Source organism: Anarhichas minor, unplaced genomic scaffold, assembly GCF_050575085.1.
Source record: "Anarhichas minor isolate MPS153535 unplaced genomic scaffold, ASM5057508v1 ptg000042l, whole genome shotgun sequence".
In the NCBI taxonomy this organism is placed as follows: Eukaryota; Metazoa; Chordata; class Actinopteri; order Perciformes; family Anarhichadidae; genus Anarhichas; species Anarhichas minor.
Window position 1 is genome coordinate 6870573 of NW_027466488.1, and position 19726 is coordinate 6890298.

Consider the following 19726-nt stretch of genomic DNA (forward strand, 5'->3'; position numbering starts at 1 on the left):
TTTATGGTTGACTACATTGCAAACTTGGGTAGTGTGCTATTGTAGCGAGAGCGCAAATAGGAATCTCCATTTATTGAGATTTTATTTACACATGCGTCAAATCGTTCTCAAATCCAAGCAACATCAGGTAACGTTATTAGCTAGCGTTACCACTACAATGACCACGTTAAACTGTACTAAACACCTCTGTGACGTTACAGGACACATCCCTTCACGTTAGCTCCTGTGTGAGGAGAACCTGGCTGGTTGCAGAAAGCACGAACCTTTAGAAAGGTGGGCTTCAGGGAGGCATCCTCGTTGTGTTGAGACGAGAATCACACGGTGACAAGCACACGAGAGCGGATCAATCTTGTGTGTTTGTCACCGCAGCGTCTGCAGCCCAACAGCGCGCTGTTTGTGCACGATTCCTTTACAGCATTATTAGGCGAAGTCTGTCTAGCTTACCGACAATCATGAACTAAACGACTCGCATAGTACCCGTCTAATGTTACAATTATAAATGCTTTACCTGGTGTGAAATGTAACGAGCGGTCCGGGCGCTCCTCGGCTCCGTTCGCTGCAGTACTTCGCCGTTTCTCCGTTTGCAGCTGGTTGCCTGCAGCGTGCAGCAGCCGACACAGCGTGCACGCGGATTCGTCGTGACCGCGCAAGGACATGACAAAATTGGCCCCACTGGACGTTGCCTGCTGCAGGCTTACTGTACATAAAATAACAACAGCCAATAATTTTAATAAATTAAAAAAAGAAAAACTGCCACTGAAGTGAAGGAAGACACTAACTGATTACTTCTGGGGTTAGGTGCAAGGAGTGACGGCAGTCTTCCTGTAGAGAAGATGTGAACTAGAAATATATGATGGACAGGCATAACAAAGTTAACATTATTAAAAATCTTTATTAAAAATTATACATTAAACGTATATACTGCTATAAAACCATAAAGCAAAAACTTAAGCATTTCGCACATCCAAATTTGTAAATTAAAAAAAATAAAATCAGGCATTGTTACAAAATATAACATCTTTAACAAACGTTAGAGAGTTTACATCTCAGCTGCAGCAGGGGGAAAAGATTAGTGATCGATTTTGTCCTATTGGGCCGTCCTGCTCCAGTTATTTAAAGAGATTAGAATTCTTCTCAGAAAACAACAATGCAATCACTGAAAGTTTTGTATTATCTGCCATAAATTCAAATCAATGCGTTTTTTCATTTGCATAAATGTAGGTTTTCAACACAATAAATCTCAAGAAAATAACGCATGCTCATTTAATGGATGATAATCTAAGTTACAATAAATACCCTTTCACAAATAAGCCATTTGCTAGATTGTCAATTATTGATTTAAATTAATACATTTTGATAGGCTGCATTTATAAATGGACTGCATATATAAACTTCAGATATGGGAGATCCATTACTTCACAGGAAAAGATGTCCCCAAGAACCACATATGTACTATATGCAATTAAGCCCTTCTGAAAATGCCAACACACTATAATATCACATGTGACTTTACTTCAATTCAGTTAATTTAACCGTATTCAACAATAAGCTGACCTCATTTTCATCTTGTAATTTCAAATATAAATTGAATGAGTGTACTCTGAAATGGCAAAACAGATTTGTTGGGATTGTGTCAGTCAGCACGATGTCAATATTTATCCCTTACAGCCCGAGGATTAGTACTGCGTGCTATGATTCCGTTCCACACAATTGAGCATGGCATTAGATTAACCGTTTCAACGCTGATCGGATCTTCTCTGTCGCTGCCTTGTGGGGCGGGGGCGGGGGGGGGGGGGGGTCTGTGCCAGCTGAGGCGGCTGGCCCACATTCTGGTTTAACCTCTTAACATGACCCCACTTGACATTCAACCACAGTATAGTGGAGTACACTATATAAGAGTTTATCAGCCCATCACATCATTTGTGTTTTCTATCTGAAGCATATTTCTATGAAATTCAACTAGTCAAGGGTTTACCTGCAACATAAAGCCACAGCGACACATATAATACAAACTACTTTCAAGAAGTGCAATTTAGCATGTCCAATTTAATATGAAGGCAAATACTGTATCTGCAAAGAATTAAAGATACTTTGGCATTTTATGGCAAACACAACGCACAATGGTTTGCTGAATGCATCCGAGTGTTTTAAAATCCATACAAACACTATAATACTAAAACATTAAGAACAATAAAATATGAGAGTTTATAAAAGCTCAAATATACCTTCATTCAGCTAAAAATAATCGAGAAACATTTTTGCTTGATAATAAAATGTGTTTTCTTCATAAACAGAGGTTTCTTCATGGTGAAAGAAATGACATATGGCACTATTAAACCTGAACATGGACGGATATTAATAAGACTACATTTAAATCTCATTGTAGCTTCAACACACATACTGTATATGTTCACTGAATCCCAATATCTGCACAAAAGGATCTGCGCTTTGGACTGCACCTTCTGAAACGTACATTGTGTGAATATATTTTTGGGATGTTTCACTGTCAAATATTTTACCATGGGTTTCATCAGGGACAGATGCACTGACATCAACCCAACTTCATTCTGCGAATGATTCACACACAAGATAAACGTTTTGGTTAATAAATGAAAACAAATAACCCATCCATGAATCAGGGTAAGTGGCTGTATGATACTGCAGAGCAAGAACCAGGTTCTTAAATCTGATTTCACTCCTGTTCCACAGTAACACTCACCTATCTGACTGTAGGGCAAAATCTACTTGTCTCAACACAGGTGCAGCAATGACTTTTGGGATTTAGCTGTGCTTGTCCACACAGAGTGGTGTCCTTCCTGCTTTTTGTTCAGTTAGACGTCAGGTTTCAAGCGCCGTCCAATCAGGCGTTGGCTTTGGGGAGCGCACTCAGCTTCTACCTCCAACTGGAAAACAGAAAGGAAGGACAAAGTCTGTGTTCAGTCATCATGAGCGAGTAGGTTTGTCTTTTCCTTTTAACCTAGAGGAGAGGAGTATGACAGACCAAGTGGGAGTAGATGAGTGTGGAAGGGTTGTGTGTGTGTTTGGGATAGAACAATATGTGTGTGTGTGTACATCTGAGTCAGACAGAGATTCAGACAGACACACAGCCCCCCCCGACACAAAAACACACACACACACACCTGCTCTTTGATGTAGCTGTTCCCACAGGGTGCCAGCCCTCTGAGAGCCAATCCAACGATGAAGCACCAGGCAGACACTCCAACCTCAACTGCTGCCAAGAGAGCACAAGGGATCCACAGTGCCAGGGTGGTGTCCTGAGAGACAGGAAGTGATGGGAACGTGGAGGAAAAAGTGTGCAATAAAGAAACACCACAAGGTCAAACATTTCTCCTGTGATGCTTTTAAGGAATTTCATGCCTCAAAAGTTGCAGCTTGAAATGTGCCACAAAGATCTAATTGGGGGGGAAAATGGAAAAGTGCAGAAGTATGACGTGAGATGAAAATGTAAGAGAAGAGTTTAGACTCACATAGATTCGTGTGGTATCAAACGGGCATCTGGCACTGACAGGTGACCGAGCGTTGATGGGCACCTCTGTGTCATTGCATCCCAGCATCAAACCCTCACCATTGTGGGCAACAGTGATACCTATGGCCAAGAAGAGCCCAACGCAGCATGCTGCTGAGAGCAGGGCATTCAGGAATGATGCTATTAGAAGTCCTATTTGCTGGAGAGGCAGAGACAAAACAATATAAAACAGAAGGCGAGGTAACTATTGAATCAACACAAAACAATTGACTGGAGTGATTAAATCAGCAGTTGAAAACAAATTAACGTTCTTACGAGTTTTAACACTGGAAGGTTCCTTGACACCACAATGGCAATAATCCCAGTGGCAATGCTCTGGAAGATTCAAATGACAAGATGGTTGTTTCAGCTTTAGTAGGGTTTATTGAATGATGTGCCACAAGTAGTAATCCTGGCCCCAAGGATTTGAGGCTGCATTTTTCATTCGGGAGCCAGGCTAAGTAGACTTCAGACACAAGTCTCACAAAAATGGTCTTAGTAATGGCAGTAAGTGAGAAATCACCAATGCCAAGCAGTGCTGGTAAGATATCTTTTTGTTCTTTCTGTGCTGTAATACCCCGTGTAGAGTACATAGTACGGCGTACATTTGACATTAACAGCATCTCATCATCAACAGCTGCCAGTTTATCTGACACCTCAATCTAATGAAGCCTACCCTGGAGCAACTAACAGGTTTGAAAAACCAGCTCAGTTATAATAAGAGGCAAGTTGAGTCTCGATTGCTCAGAAAAATACACAACACTATCCAGAGCGAACGGTGGAAATCATGCTTGATGTTTACTGCATGTTAGTTAGTCAGTTATTCTAATGCACTGAGCACGGAAAGTCACAGGGAAGAAATCAACATAGTTTTTTTCATAACTCACATTTTGATCAGGATTACTTTGCTTTTGAAAGTTCTGTAAACCTCTTGGTGCACACTGCAGATTTGACATTGACACAAAGGATGAATGTCTTAACTATTGACTCACCAGCAGGCCAGATGTGACTGAGATGATGTTGGCTATGGTGTATTCAGTGCTGATATGCTGGCTGGGCTTGGAAATGTGGCGGAGGACACTGCCATGGACAATAGCTCCAAGAATGAAGTTGATATGGCCGATCAGGATGAGGGTTAATCCCATTTTCATCAGCCTCCTTGGCCCTTTGTCCTTATCTGGATGACAGAATTACAAAAAAAGACATACATTTATATTATTATTATTAGATACAGCTTATATGATCTAAAACATTCTGAGTGAAAGTTTGAAACTGGTTGGTTACAGGGTAACAATAAATTCTTCTACCTTTCACAACTGTGTTGTACACAAACATAGTAACACAACAATTCATATTCATTCTGTGTTATAGCCAGACTGATACTGGATTTTGAGGGCCAACACCGATACCAATATTAGAGAGTTTAAAAAGTCAAACAAAGACAAATAATCCTGTTAAATTACTTATTTCTGTCTTGCTATGACATTTACCTGATTTCCCAGAATGCATTCATACATGTTTGTGCTTATATTTCATGCACATATATACAGTGCATTTATATCACCAATATCCAAAGGCCTATATTTTGTGCAGCAAGTATATTTAATGCCATCGGTGATGTATAAACAGTAACAGCAGCATGACTTGCATATGAAAATTAAGTCACATTTTGGGCTATCTGGTCACAAACATCAAACAATAAACTTGCAACAAATGAAAAATGTGTCCATTTGATTTTATTTCTGATAAACACAATTGTCAACAGTAATGCTTTGGATGCCTAAAGCATGGATTGTTCTACATTACACTGTTTGCTTAGGGATGGACATGTATTTGCATAGAAAGGCTACACTCACACTCACCGTGGGTGGCTCTTTGTATACTGTGAGGGCATGACGTGATAGTTCACATGTAAATTGCTAACCTCTTCTCTTGTCAGTCTATTTTAATGCTGACAGCACATTTACTCTAGGATAAAACAAGAGTAATTCATGTTATATTCACACCGACACGCGGAGATTTCAGAAGTGAAACCATCCTACCTGCAGGCCAGCGGTCAGTTACGCTCGTGGAGGGGAAACTAGCGTCGGACACACGACCTCCATAACGTTACTTACCGAACGCGAGGCGTTTTTAATAACAAGTCGCGATATAACTACTCACCAAACGTGCACATCTCTGCTGTGTCGGGCGGTTTCCCTTTTTGAATAAATGAATGACCGTAGTTTTCGAGCAACTGTTCAGAAGCAGAAACTCCAAACGTCCCTCTGTCCACTTCCTGTATGACGTCAGGAAACACACCTGTGAATTACCTGCGTCTTGCTGGACGCCGAGGGGCGCAAAAGTCATTCCACATTCACTATAAGCGTATTTGTTGCATCGTTCTCACAAACACTATCGGTCACAAAACCTGGAAAATCTAAACACACAAAGCCAAAAACAAAACTTCATATATGTACAATGTATAAAATGACGATTATAATAAAGGTTAAGTTTAAAACTTCCTTTTGGACCTGCTAAAAACAACAAAGTGAAGAATTTCACACATTTATTTGAAAGAATAGTCATACTTTGCAGATTCTGTCAGGATACACGTCTCAGAAATGACACACGCATTTACTGGCACTCATGTCATGTACAAAATAGAAGCATATACAAAGCTCACATCCTCGAGTTACGGGCAAAAGCTGCCCACCCTGTATGATTATTTAATAACCAGTTTCAACACCATCAATAATTTGGATGGAAAATATAGTAAACACTGACAGAGAGAGAGAGAGAGAGAGAGAGAGAGAGAGAGAGAGAGAGAGAGAGAGAGAGAGAGTATAAAGCTGGTCTGGTGATCACATTGGTTGGTTTTTAACACTTCTCTGTACATGAAGTGCACTTACATTCTCCTGGCTGACTTTAAAACATATCTTTGGAATATACAATCTCAGCAGTTCACAAATAGAAAACAAAATAAACGTTACGATGGACTACACATGTATGTATAGCAAAAATGCAGATTGGAGAACATTAGTAGCCAGAGTACATTTTTTAAATACTTCAGAAATATATGAGTGGAGATCATTGGATTATTATGATCTCACTGGTGAGGTGACTAATTTAAACTGTCACTGTAATTATAAGACACTTCAAGTATAGTCTCAAAAAAATGCCAGAAAAATGGTAAGTTATTATATCGAATAGTATCGTAACTGCATTTTTTTCTATACATACCGAGAATGTTATATTGTCTTTGCTTTCTTCCTGCCGGTTTAAGTTCCTGAATTGTACGAGTGTTCAGAGACAGTAGTACCAGTTGGCCACAAAGAGTGCTGAGCAAAATGTCACAAAATAAAAGGCCACAGGAGACTCCCTGATTCCAATACAAGTCGAAGAAAGACATATTTGATGTACAAATTTGTATTCAAATTCAGGAGCCTCTGCGCTCTGTGAAGGTCCCAGTTTTATCAAATGGTGATCAAATGCAAACAAAAGCAATAGAAACAAGAGACGTTGTGTTTTGGCTCAGACTCTCAACAATGTGGTCTGTGTGTGAAATCACAGTAAACATAAGGGAAATAAGTGAAGGAAAACACATGCTATACAGTGTCTTAAACATAAATAAAACATATGAGGCTCTCATACAGATGTATCAGGAAAAGGCTCGGTCCTCTTTCTACAACATATGGCAGCTGAGTTCAGTACACAAGTCTCACATGAATGGGTTTTATAGGAAGAGTAACATGTGTGAACCCAACAAGCAGCAAATGGTTAAACAATGCATAAAATAATACAAACAAACTGAGAAAAGAGGACTTTAAGGCATGTGCGTGGGCCCAGCATAAGGCAAACAGTAGAGTGAAACATAAAAAAACAACACAAATGAAAATTCAGTAACACTAAGTTCACAGTACCTCAAAGTAACCAAGTAACCACTATCCAGAGAGAGCTGCCTTGACGCCTGCCCAAAATGTGATATGCAGTTGTGCACATACATTTTGTTCTGTATCGAAGGCTTTTAAAATATATATATATATAATGTGTATTTGTCTATTATAAAGTCAACTGATAAAGCTGCTTCTGCCATCCAGTTTTCAAACTATTACATATATTTAACCTGCTGGTGACAGGAGGGTCAAACACAGACCGAAGAGGCGGGAATGTTGATATATTTCATATTTTTGCAAAACAAAAGGGAGCCGTCTCATCCCAACACAAAAAGTTTGGGCGATTCAATACATAAACACCTCACACTAAAATACAACTGGGGCTTGAGGAAAAAAAAGTGGTTCAAAAAAAGTAAAGCTGTCAGTAATTGTGTCAGTACTGTTGTGATCACGTGCCTGCTGCAGCATTAATGAGGTTAACAGCCAATGCACTCAAAGAAATTAAACACATATTCATGTATGTTTTGACTTTTACAATAAAAACGTGAAATCAATCCAGGTGACCTTCTTTTGGAGTCATCTGGACTCCTGGATAAATGCTTTATCTTAAAGGCTTTCTGTGCTTTTGGAAGTTTTAATCCCTGATGCAGAGGAGAAATCCCACCCTTTCGGTCACATTACCACCTAAGGCTTAGTAGAAAAGACATAAAAAAAACAAAAAAAAAAAACACTAAATATAGTCACCGTGTTGAGTAACCAAAAAGAACATGTAACAGGGTTGGGAGTGTACTTATGAGACAGTAACATAGTTGAGGAAACCGTTGCTAGTGAAGAGCTTGGCTGAAGGATTCTTCTAGTAGAGCGGCTATTTTGTTTTGGTCCACCTGCGAACAGAAAACAACCATTTCAACAATCCAGGACATTACAGGTAACAGATAAACCAGTCTGTTAGACAGTGGAGATACAGCCCACTCATACAGCTGAGACACACACACTGACAAACTGGAAGTCAGTCCAACAGGTTTTAAGTGTCCATGAAATCCACTAAGAGGAGTAAGTCATGAAGACAAACGCCGACATATGCTCTCACCCACAAAGAGATGAAGTGGCTGTATTACATTAGCGTGGGTTGGTAGGTAGGTGGGCACAACAGTACATATAGAGCAGCGAATGTGCTCTTAGAGGCGTAGTTGTGTACGTGATGGATGGTATGAAGAAGAGTCAAGGGTCACCTCACCTTTTAAAAGAAACTGAATTTTCACACAGTTTGGTTCAAAAATAACACGCTCACCTACAGAACCACCCACCCACGTTTGCCTGCAGCTTTGCACACACACACACACACACACACACACACACACACACACACACACACACAATCTCTCTTTAACACACAAAACACCCACCTCACTGATTAAGCCCAGCTGCACCAACTCTTCAGCCATCTCTTGAACGTTCTCATCTGAAAAACACACCAGTACAGTTAATAGTGACATGTAACTCACCATCTCTCTTGGAGTTATGCAAATACTATTAATACAACTCTACCTCTGAGAAAAGGTCAGGCTTAGGGTAAATACCATATTCAGAAAACATGGTCCAGATGCTGCTTTTAACACATCCCCCCCTTTAAACATGAAACACCATCAAACAGCCGTTGCTGCTGTTGCTCTTGGCATCTCTGAACCCATTCTTTCGTTGGGTGATACCATTTATATTTTCCTGTGGACGTCTGGAAAGAATTAAGTGATATCCAATACAGTTAAAAAGGAGAAAGAGTCTCGAATGGGACTTATCTGGAAGGAAAGTGGAAAAGCCAACATGTTTCAACCAGCATGGCCCTCATTAGTGCATGATCTGTTAAAACACGTTAAAAGCTTTTGAAATATTTCTCTTTAGCCTTGCTATTAAGGGCTTAATAATGACTTCATGAATAGCCCTAAGCCTCTTCTCCTTTACTCAATGTTAGAGTGCCCAGAACTCTCTTTCTGGACTCATATTTTTTCCAATGTTGTAATGAGCCCTGTGTTTGTCCCAAAATCCTAATTTACCCCTAGCTCATCAAACGTGTGTCCTTTTTTAAACAGTTTAACCCAAAAATCATCTGTAAATTTCTAGTAAGACTTCTTTCAAGAATCAATATTCAACAATTATACATTTACGAAGTAGAAAGGCAAACATTAAGATTTCTACACCAGCAGTAGTGTCAATAATCCTGTTAATGTTACAATGAAGCTACAAAACCTTTAGTTCTGTTAAATAACTGGTGCTCTGCCTGAGCTGTTCCTCTGACTGTACATCACATGGAAGTGTAGAGATTCACTTGAAAGTACAAGGCAGTGTGCAGGAAAGTTAGTTCCCCAAAAAACTGAACTACAAGTGAACTACAAAGGGCATCAACAGCAGTTTAAACAACATATATGCAGGATTGCACAAAATATGTAAATATTGGGAAAATACACTCAGAACAAACCTGCTCAGAATTCCTGATATAAAATGTTCCATAACTTTTGATGCCTACTTCCTCCTGAAAACTTTAAGATACACCTTCACAACCCTCCTTTCAGTCCCTGAACATTTGTTTTTTTAAATGAATGGTCTCTAGTGCGAGTGCTTTTTACTGTTATTTGAGTTACCGCCCATATTAGGACATTCTTTGCTTGTGCTCAGTGAGCCGAGGAATTGTCATGGTCTACTGATTGTTAATAACCTAGCGATCAATTTACAACTATACCAGGAATGTAGCTGGGGCAAGACAAACAAGTGGAGGAGATGGAGCATCCAAAAACGTTGACATTAAGAAAATAAAAGCACCAGCAACCCACAACTAGACGACGAACGGATTGATACTGGAGCCGAGTGAGAAGCTTCCTTGCACGTTTGCGTCTCGTGGTCTGAAAATCACGTAACTAACAAAATACAATTTAGTTTTGAGGGAAAAACTCAGGCTTCAATTGTGAAAAGGTTTCAATTGAAGTAGAGTGTAGGAGAGCTATGCAAAGGGGGGTGAAACTGAAGTGGCTCAGTTTGCTTGTGACCCTGCACAGAGCACTTTTGGACTTTGGCGTGTTGATAAGTAAAGCTTTGAAGAATATCTCCTGATATCAGCAGGAGGGACTGTTTACAAGGAGGGAAAAAAAAAAAAAAAAAAAGAGGACGAGGTGTGTCTATGATGTGAAGTTACACTATGCGTGCCAGCGGTATTAAGGTGTGAGTGTGCAAGAAAAGACATATGATGTGAGAAAGAGAGCAGATGAGTGTGTGTGAGAGAGAGACAGATACAGAGACAGGCAGATGAGAGCCTGGGAAGAGATGGTCACATCTTGACACGGGAGGTGACAGCTGTCAGCTGCAGCCTTTCACAGGCCCGGCATTCCCCACACGCCTGCAACATTACACATGCCTACCATACCTGTGTTTGCATGTGCACATTGGATCATACTGCCTTCATTTTTCTGACCAATGCAACAGTTGTGTTGTGTGTGTTTTTTTTTTCCTGAATTAAATAAGTAGGTAAAACATTCAGAGTTTGCCACGGGGAGTTATTGTTTTTTTTCCCCCACACAACGTTTATTTCAAGCCACTGTGGCCATTTAAGGCATTTATAAGGTTTTCGTGACACATAAGTTAGTCTCCCTGCCTAAAATAGTCTTGCTACTGTATATTGTGACGCAATCCAAGTTTAAACCCTCTCTGGAATCTCTCCCTCACTTCCCTACACGCTTCAGTGCACACATATGGAGAGGAAGTGTATATCAAAGATCTGTGTGTTGTCAAATCTGAGACTACGGTGGATTTAGCAATGCAGTAATTTATACAGACATAACTCCATCATTAATCATCTCCACCTAATCAAATGTAATCCTACCGTTAACCCTAAACCCAAGCTGTAAACCCTAAACTGTCCAGATGGATACAACGACTACATCTCATGAAAACTGTCCTGCATAAACACGTATCATTCCCTCTCCCCCCCCAACACACCGTATGCTTTCTTTTGTTTTAGCATACAATTTCACACCACTTCAGATGTAGTGAAACTTGACTTTGAACTTAGAACATTGAAGTTCAGCATTAAGAAAGCTGTGTGGAAATTTTAGGATGTGGGCACACAACAACAAAAAATAGTGACTGAATCTTGAAGCTCCGAGAACGACTAAGTGTCAGTGTGTGACAAAGGGGAGGGACTTACGAGGTAACATGTCACAGCTTAGATGTCTATTCAGTTTATCCTCCAGTTTCAGCAGTAATGTTAGCTAAAAGGAGAGAAAGATACAATTATTATTATTATACTTCTGACTAACAGATGGTTGGAATATGGTGTTAAATAATAAATAATTAACCAACAAATACTATTGCAGAGACTTACGTGATACTTTGCCCCCTCCTCGACAGATTCAACGTTGCACTGCATATGAATGACCTGCAGAAGAAGTATGGGACTCTAAATATGAATGGTTCTCAACTGGGGTTGAGATTTCAGAACAGCACACTACTCTACCGCAGCAAATAAACAATATACATGTTGATTCAGTGACTGATCGGGACAATTCTAAATTGTTAGCATCAGGATGCTAACTTGTAAAATGTCACCATTGTGATTGTATCTTCCTTTTGTAATAAGCAGCATAATCAGTAGTACACACCCGTCGTGTCTCGAGCTCTGCAGGTTCGGGGGTGGGGGATTTGACCAAGGGGACGACAATGGGAGATTTAACAGTCTCCTGTTGAGGCTGCTGAGGACAGGGCAGCCCGAACGCTGTCATTGGATAAATACCGTTCCTGATTCAGGGAAGGAGAGACAAAACAGACACATGGAGAGGTGGATAAGACACAGCAGATGGAATGAAAGAGAGGGGGGAGAGGAGTTGGACAAAAGATGGGAGTCATATAAAGTAATTAAGCAACAATGATGAAAAAGTTTGAGGTAAAGTCAGAAATGAAAGAAGAGATGAAAGAAATGAGGTGAAAAATAAGAGAGAATTTAACTAAATCCCCTTTTTGAAACTACAACATATATAAGAAAACCAAACATGTAGTATTCAAAATGAAGAGTCTTTGTTTCTCTTTCCATATAGTCAAACTTTCACAACCTTAATTACTAATGTGTACCACAAAAGTAACACATAATTCAATAAAAAACTAAATCTTTTCAATTCAGTACATTTAGTTAAAACACAAAGTCTGTGAAAAGTCCAAGACTAGTGTTTTAGGGTATTATGCCATAGCTAGATTATTGTAATGGCAGATTCATTACAATAGTCAGGTGGCTCAATGCTGCCCCCATGTGGCCGGATAGTGTTTATTTTTGGGGTGTAGAGAAATTGAGAGTTTGCTCGGACTCTTCTTACCTCACATCCTCCAGGAATTTATCAAGCTCCAAGGCAGGAAACTGTGAAAGTCTACAGAAGAAATAAAGTTAGATGCTGCAGCTTGAAATAAGATAATAAGCGTTCCTACAAACTCAGAAAATCCTTGAGGATTTACGAGTAACGAAAAACACATACCAACAAACAATATCAGTAATAATAATAATATATTTTCTATGTTTTTTCACTTTTCTGCCATTATATTGTTATTCATATCTTCCTGTACGGAACATATTGCTGTTATAACAAATACCTCTATCTGAATGACTCCTGTTACTATTTGTGCTGTGTTCAGCTAACTGACGTATATTTATGGAGACCAGCTTCCGGCCCTTACTTGAGCTGAACATCCTCTTTCCTCTCAGCGACGACCAGGTCGGGGTCCAGGTTCTTCATAATCTCCTCCAGGGCGTTCTCAGGAATCATGTCTGGACAATTATAAACCGTCTGTGATTAGGTGATGCTGGTATTTAGCATAGATTTCCAACTTCCTCCCCCAGCCTTTGTCTACCTTCTGCTGGGGGCTGTGAGAGCGCTATGAGCGACCTGTTTTACATTATTCATAACCATATGATCAAGTGTTTGTACAGAAAAAGGTGATTTCTAATTGGATATAGGCACCTCTTCCCGCTCAGCTAGCTCACATGTTTTGTCTTATTTGGTCAATCTTCTCATTAACAATTTCATTCTGATAAGAGCAAATCAAAATGAATTGAAATCTGTTATTCTGTGTCTTTTGTATTTGTGTTTTAAAGACTCACGGTGGTGGCTGACAATACAATGTGCAGCCAGCAGTTTCAGCAGCGGTACTTCAAACAGAGCTTGGTTGAACAGCAGCTCTCGGGCTGTGGGCCTTGTACAGGGATCACACTCGAGGCACTTCTGGATTAACTCCTACAGAAACAAACATCTGGGTCACACACTTCTGCACAAAACGTCTTGTATGCACAAATGGGACTTTCAAATAAACGCTTAAGACACGTGATCTTTCAAGATGCACGTGGACATGCAAACACACGGTCCACTCTCTCCATCTCACCCTCTGCAGTGGGTCCTCCAGTAACTGAATGGCGTTGTTGATGGCCTCCTGAGAAACTAAAGAGGACTCTCCGTTCCCCTGGACATCCAAGAGAGCCATCTGCAACACACCGAACATGTTAACCTATTTAAGAAAGGACTCAGGCCGTCCTATAATGCACCATGGGCCACATCTCACCTCTAAGGCACACACGCCAAACGAGTAGATGTCTACAGCCGTGCTGACATCGTCAACAGCTACAATGAGGAAAGGAACAAAAAGAAGAGAAATAGGTACAGATGTAATATCACAGACCTAAATATGCCCTTCACCTGACAAGTAGCAAGAGCTGGAATCAAACGCGTGGTCAGATTAGTCTTGTTCACTTCTTTGAAAAGATATTTTCTGATTTAAATCAATCTTAGATTCAGACAAAGCTCTTGCAGAGTTGATCGTGTTAAGACAACATTTAAAACACTGTAACACTTAGAAGCCTGACATATTATGTTTAATAAAAAATGGTTTCATAGAAACACATTCATCAAACAAAGGAATTGTACAATACTTCTATTGTGCTATACCACTATATGATCTGGTCATATCTTCTGACATCTTTCTAACACATCTGTATAATCCACTTCACTGTGAAGGTCGGGACACAGTCATTATCAGGAACAACAGAAATAACTATAAAGTGTCATAACGGTCAAGTCTACCTCCATATTCTGGGGCAAAGAAGTGCAAGTTCTTCTGTTCCTCGGGACACGTCTTCACGTGATTGTTGATGGTGTCTGGGGCGACTGCAGATGAGACAGGAGGAGAGAATATGGGGGGTGTATAGATGCAAGATGGCGAACAGTGAGAGAAGTGAGTAAGAAGCAGGATTCAGTAGGCCAAGGAAGTTGAGGAAGACGAGAAAGAAAGTATGTGAAAGAGGGCGGGACAAGAGGCAGTGAAAAATAACATCGTTATGTTATCGATAACATGATATGCAACAAGATATTGTCTTCGATTTTGAATGTCCAAATATCGCAGAAGTGTCTTTTCCTGGTTTTTAAGGCTGCATTAAAATAAAGTGATGTCATTTTCAGATTTTCTAGCTTATCGATTTTATTTTGCTTTTACCTATTACTGATTGTCTAAAACATAATTGTGTACATCTTTTGTGTGAAAACAATAGCCAACCCCTACAATATCGTTACAATATCAACTCATTGAGGTATTTGATCGGAACTATTGTGAGATATGATTTTCTTCATATGGCCCAGCCCTTAATACCACCTTTGTCTTCATCTAAAACATTGTGTAAGCATTATTGCAGTACACTAGAAACCAGAAATACTTTAAATATTTTCCCATGTGTGTGTTTCCTTTTGTGTACGGGTTGCAATGATTTATGTTGTCTGTTGCTTGTTTCTTCTTTGCACTGGAACTGATCTACCATGCTGAAACAAAACATTACCACCAACTCTGTTGCATGGAACAATAACAATATATCTTGTATTTCTAGGAGGAAAGTTGCGTGACTCTATACCTGATCCGATCTTGATGAGTCCGTTGTGTTGGATAAAGATGGTGTCACAGGTCAGGTTGCCATGGATGATGGGAGGGTCACACGAGTGGAGATAACTGAAGAAAAAACATCCACAAATACAGACTTCATTAGGAAGGGAATGGCTTGTTTTTATTGTGAGTGCATTTTTCATCAAATTTAACAGAATGTCTGAAAAGGTGAGACCAACCTGAGAGCAGACAGGATCTGTGTGCACCATCTCTTCCAAGCCTGTAGGACCATACACCTTATCAGAGCTCTTACTAGCTGCTTTCCAATACGGAGTAACTATTACTTACATAAGTGATTTCATACACAGGATATTTACAAACTCTTTCTTCAATTTGCCAACAGCCAATTGCTAATTAATGCGTCAATTAATAAACTATTCATCCTCGCTTTGGAAAGCTTGAATCTACTCAATGCTGTGATAAAAAGGGTCAGACTTTCATAGACCGTTATTCTATTTAATTCTAATTTACATACAATCAGTTATTACCTTTTCATTCATGGATTTATGATTCTTCTTTGTCTTCTTTAGAAACTGTTTCAAGCTTCCTGATGACATGTATTCAGTGATGAAAATCACCTGAGGGAGAGGAAGAAATTAGGGGAAACTTCATGTGCAGACATCGTTCAAATAGAAAGAAAAAAATACATTTTTCGAAAATGATGATTTTATTTATGAAGACTGATAAAAGTATCAATAACCAGCTTAGGTCTGAGACTCACCCTCGCCCGGTTCTCTTTGGTGTCGGCCCAGTACTTGTGAAACTTGACGATATTTGCATGTTCCAAATGGATCAGTTTATCAAATACTGCCTTCACTTTCTCCTAAACACACGGGAAATACAAAATATGATCAATTATATAATATGTTATAACACTTATTAATACAGACACATTCTGACTCTTCTGTTCCTCATTGGTGAGTAATATGTCTGAAACAACCATTCATGTGAACAAACTATAAGTAATAATTATTTTCTCTCATATTGTCATATAGTTTTGACCTTCTTCCAATGGGTGGCCAAACCCTCGTCTCACTCAGGATGTGATATTAAACATAATACATACATACAAAAAAAAAAAGAAAAAAGAAAAGGACCCGGCAACTGTTTTGATGATTGAGAAATTGTTGAAGTCATCTTTTAAGCATAAATGCCAAACACTCCCCAGTTCCAGCTTCTCAAATGTGAGGATTTGATGCTGGTCTTTTCATATTTGATAGTAGATGAAATATTATTGGGTTTTGGACTGTTGGTCTGTTTTTACATTTTCTAGACTGAATGATTAATCAAGAAAAGAATTGGGAGATTGATCGATGATGAAAATAATATATTTCTGCAACTCTTTAATACACGATGCGAGAGATACTGTGACAGTAGTAGAATGTACACAGATTATCATGTTTACAAACCTGGACAGTCTATAACTGCTTTATAACAACGGGACTTTTTTACTTAACTCAACACTTTATTGTAAAGAAGCTCCTTAAATGCCAACAATCATATACCACTGACTTCCCTAATTCATGATCCTTACATTATGTCAATAATATTATTAATCAAAGTTACACGATTAATCTGTAAGACAGGGAACCTCTTAAACTCCACTGGCATTGCTTGACACTGGTTTTTCCACATTGCAGACCAAGAGCTGCGTCATTCTCACCACTACAACGTGTTCGTGAACACCAGAGTAAAATAAGTTTTACCCAATTTATCTTAATACTTTTCATCCTGTATACGTGCTTGAACTAATGAGGCACAAAAATGTGAAAATGTTCTCTTCCCTTTTATACGTTTTGGGGTGAAATCACGACCACACTTTAGCAAGTATCTTTAACTGTTGTATTCCAACATACTGTAACACTGATTTACCTCAAGCTGTTTGAAGTTCTTCCTCTCTGAGATCATGACTTCGTTCCATACTACCTCTACCCCTTCCTCTGTGTCCATGGCCAAGTATGCATCATCTATCCCTGGGACATTACGCTGATTCACCTACAGTAGAAATGAACAGAAAATAGCATATCAGATAATATATTTCTGTAGTGACATGAAATAAAAGACACAGAAACAGTTTACGTAAAGTTACAGAAAAACTTGAATAGAAAACAGTCAATACCATCACCCTCCTGTTTCAGCTGACGCAGTGTAGAAATACTTGTGCTGTTAACCATAGCTTCTGCATATGAACACTGAACAAAGATTTGCTGTTTGAAATTAACTCGTATCAGATGAAGTAAAGGTTTGAAATACTACTGAACCTGATCAACCACAAAAATACCAATTTGTAAGGCGCAAACCCATTTTTTTCATACTAAAATCTATTGATAGGTTTGCTGTAAAAAGTCATAAGAGTTCACATTCAGAATATAAATTTGCTTGTTTTCGTCTCACTTAAATGTAATCTAAAATGTAATGCAGATCTAAGATCTACATCACAATATTACTGCATCTTTTATTCCAGTCTGGTAAACAGTCAAGGGCCAAAAGTAATTTTGAATTTTGATTTGTGCAGAGACATGGGATATGTCTCACAATAACTTTTACCTTCCGGATGGTTTGAACAGTAATAATTAGTCCATGATTTTCAGTCGATACCATCAAAGCACAGCTCCCTGGCTGCTCTTACCTCCTCTCTGCGTTTCTGCCAGCGGCCGCAGGGACTCTCTTCCAGAATGTCTGACTCATCTTCACTCTCGTCCTCATCCTCCATTGCTGTGGTGGCTGGAGGTTGTATGCAGGCCACAGGCGAAGAGACAGATGCTCCACCTTCTACCTGTTGAACATTACTGGACATGTGCACTGCTGGGACCTCTGGCTTGTTTCCCTCTGTACCTGGAGCTCCTACCTCATGTGCCTCCAACATCATGACACAACTTGTATGCTTGCTCCTGTTCCTGGGCTGAAACAAGTTCTATGAAGCCTCTTTCTTGCTTTCTCCTCTCTGTTTGAGCTGCTCACACGTCCATTTTATTCTCTGGCCTGGCTTTTAACAAGGTAGAGCTCAAGGAGGAGGGGGGGGGGGGGGGGTCTGTAAACAAATAACACATGCTTAGATTTGTAGCCTTTGGTAATAACATTACAAATATCTTTTCTAACGTAAAGTCGCCCCACCTAGCTATTAATTAACGTCACCTACTGAGAGACGAACTCATCTCATATGCTTTATTGGTAAAGTTAACAGTTACAGGACCCTAAAACATCAGTCAATCAAACGAACTAGCTCCCAACTGTAGTTACTATAACTGTAGATGTGTGTTGCTAATGTCAGACGTTAGCTTAAAGAAGTTCAGCCTCCCAGTCCTTTGCTAACTTTTCCCCGGCTAACAAGCTAATGACACGTAAATAAACAAACAACTAACATAAAGTTAACTAGCAACATATATAAATCCTACCGTGGAACAGGAAACTACCGCCGAACAAATAGCCCTGGGTTACATACTGGTGAAAAGGCAGTAAAAGGAGATGCTTTTAGACAAAACATGCTAGCTAGTTCGTCATAAAATATGTTGTTGGGTTTCAAGTCCCTTTCTCTTAGCAGAAGTGGGAGGGGCGGGGCCGCAGTTCAGGAGAGCTTCATTGCGCGCAGAAAACGCAGTGGTGTCGAGTTACTACTCGACCAGCAAAATAAAACACACATGAAGTTTGAATGATACATATTGCATTAAATACAAGGTTAAAACGTACCCTATACTAATAAGATACTGTAGCTAATTCAGTTAATGTTGTACTAATTCCCAATGTACCAAGTGTTCATTCATAACATCATAACCATGTCATATATAATATATTATATTATGAGAGCATTGGGTCTATTTTATTTGTCCCTTTTAAGCGTAGTTGCAATCTCAACATTTATTAATTTTCTAAAATCAAGCGCACTTGAATAAATAATTTGGATCTGACGGTGAGCAGCAAACAAGATAGTTCACATCCGTAATACTGGTTTGGAGGGAGCGCTTTACTAAACTCAGCCAATGGGGGGCGTTCCTGTGGAGCATGACGGCAACGCCCCCTGCTCTGATTGGCTCGTGTGGGGTACAGGAACGCTCATGTTTTCTTCTTCTCTGCTTATACAACAGAACTGGTTCCTACTTTCAGACATGAGTTCTGGCTGTTGAGAACACGGAGATGACCATGGTGGCAGTTTAAGCACACGTATTTGGATATTGTGAATTTAGTCATAGCCACCTCGCCGGGCAGCTATACTCGAGATTTGCCTCCAGTGTCTGAGGCAGCTCCGTCTTTTGAAATCATGCTGTGTTACAAAAAAAGAGAATTAATTTGACACAGTTAAAACGTTTATCTTCCATTGTTATTACATTATTAACACAACTAGATGTTATAATTGCTTGCTAGGATAGTTTTGTTAAAA

The 19726-nt window shown here is 39.5% G+C and overlaps 1 protein-coding gene and 1 pseudogene across 1 annotated transcript; both read right to left on the reverse strand.

The window, feature by feature from the left end:
* Window positions 1–1802: 1802 nt before the first annotated feature.
* krtcap3 (keratinocyte associated protein 3) lies at window positions 1803–5943 on the reverse strand. Its single transcript, XM_076109845.1, has 6 exons — window positions 5690–5943; window positions 4519–4703; window positions 3803–3862; window positions 3489–3686; window positions 3141–3275; window positions 1803–2903 (listed from the first exon to the last, which is right to left on the reverse strand). The coding sequence occupies exons 1-6, from the start codon at window positions 5700–5702 to the stop codon at window positions 2832–2834; spliced, it is 663 nt and encodes a 220-aa protein (XP_075965960.1). The 5' UTR covers window positions 5703–5943; the 3' UTR covers window positions 1803–2831.
* A 118-nt stretch (window positions 5944–6061) lies between these two features.
* Window positions 6062–18891, reverse strand: LOC142969807 (nuclear receptor-binding protein-like; annotated as a pseudogene).
* Window positions 18892–19726: the final 835 nt, after the last annotated feature.

Excerpts from the sequence above, each read along its gene's own strand:
- krtcap3 (XM_076109845.1), bottom strand. Across the intron at positions 3,863-4,518 it reads CAGTCACATCTGGCCTGCTG|AGCATTGCCACTGGGATTAT; the intron begins GTGAGTCAATAG and ends TGAATCTTCCAG. Across the intron at positions 2,904-3,140 it reads ACAGCTACATCAAAGAGCAG|TTGGAGGTAGAAGCTGAGTG; the intron begins GTGTGTGTGTGT and ends TCTGTTTTCCAG.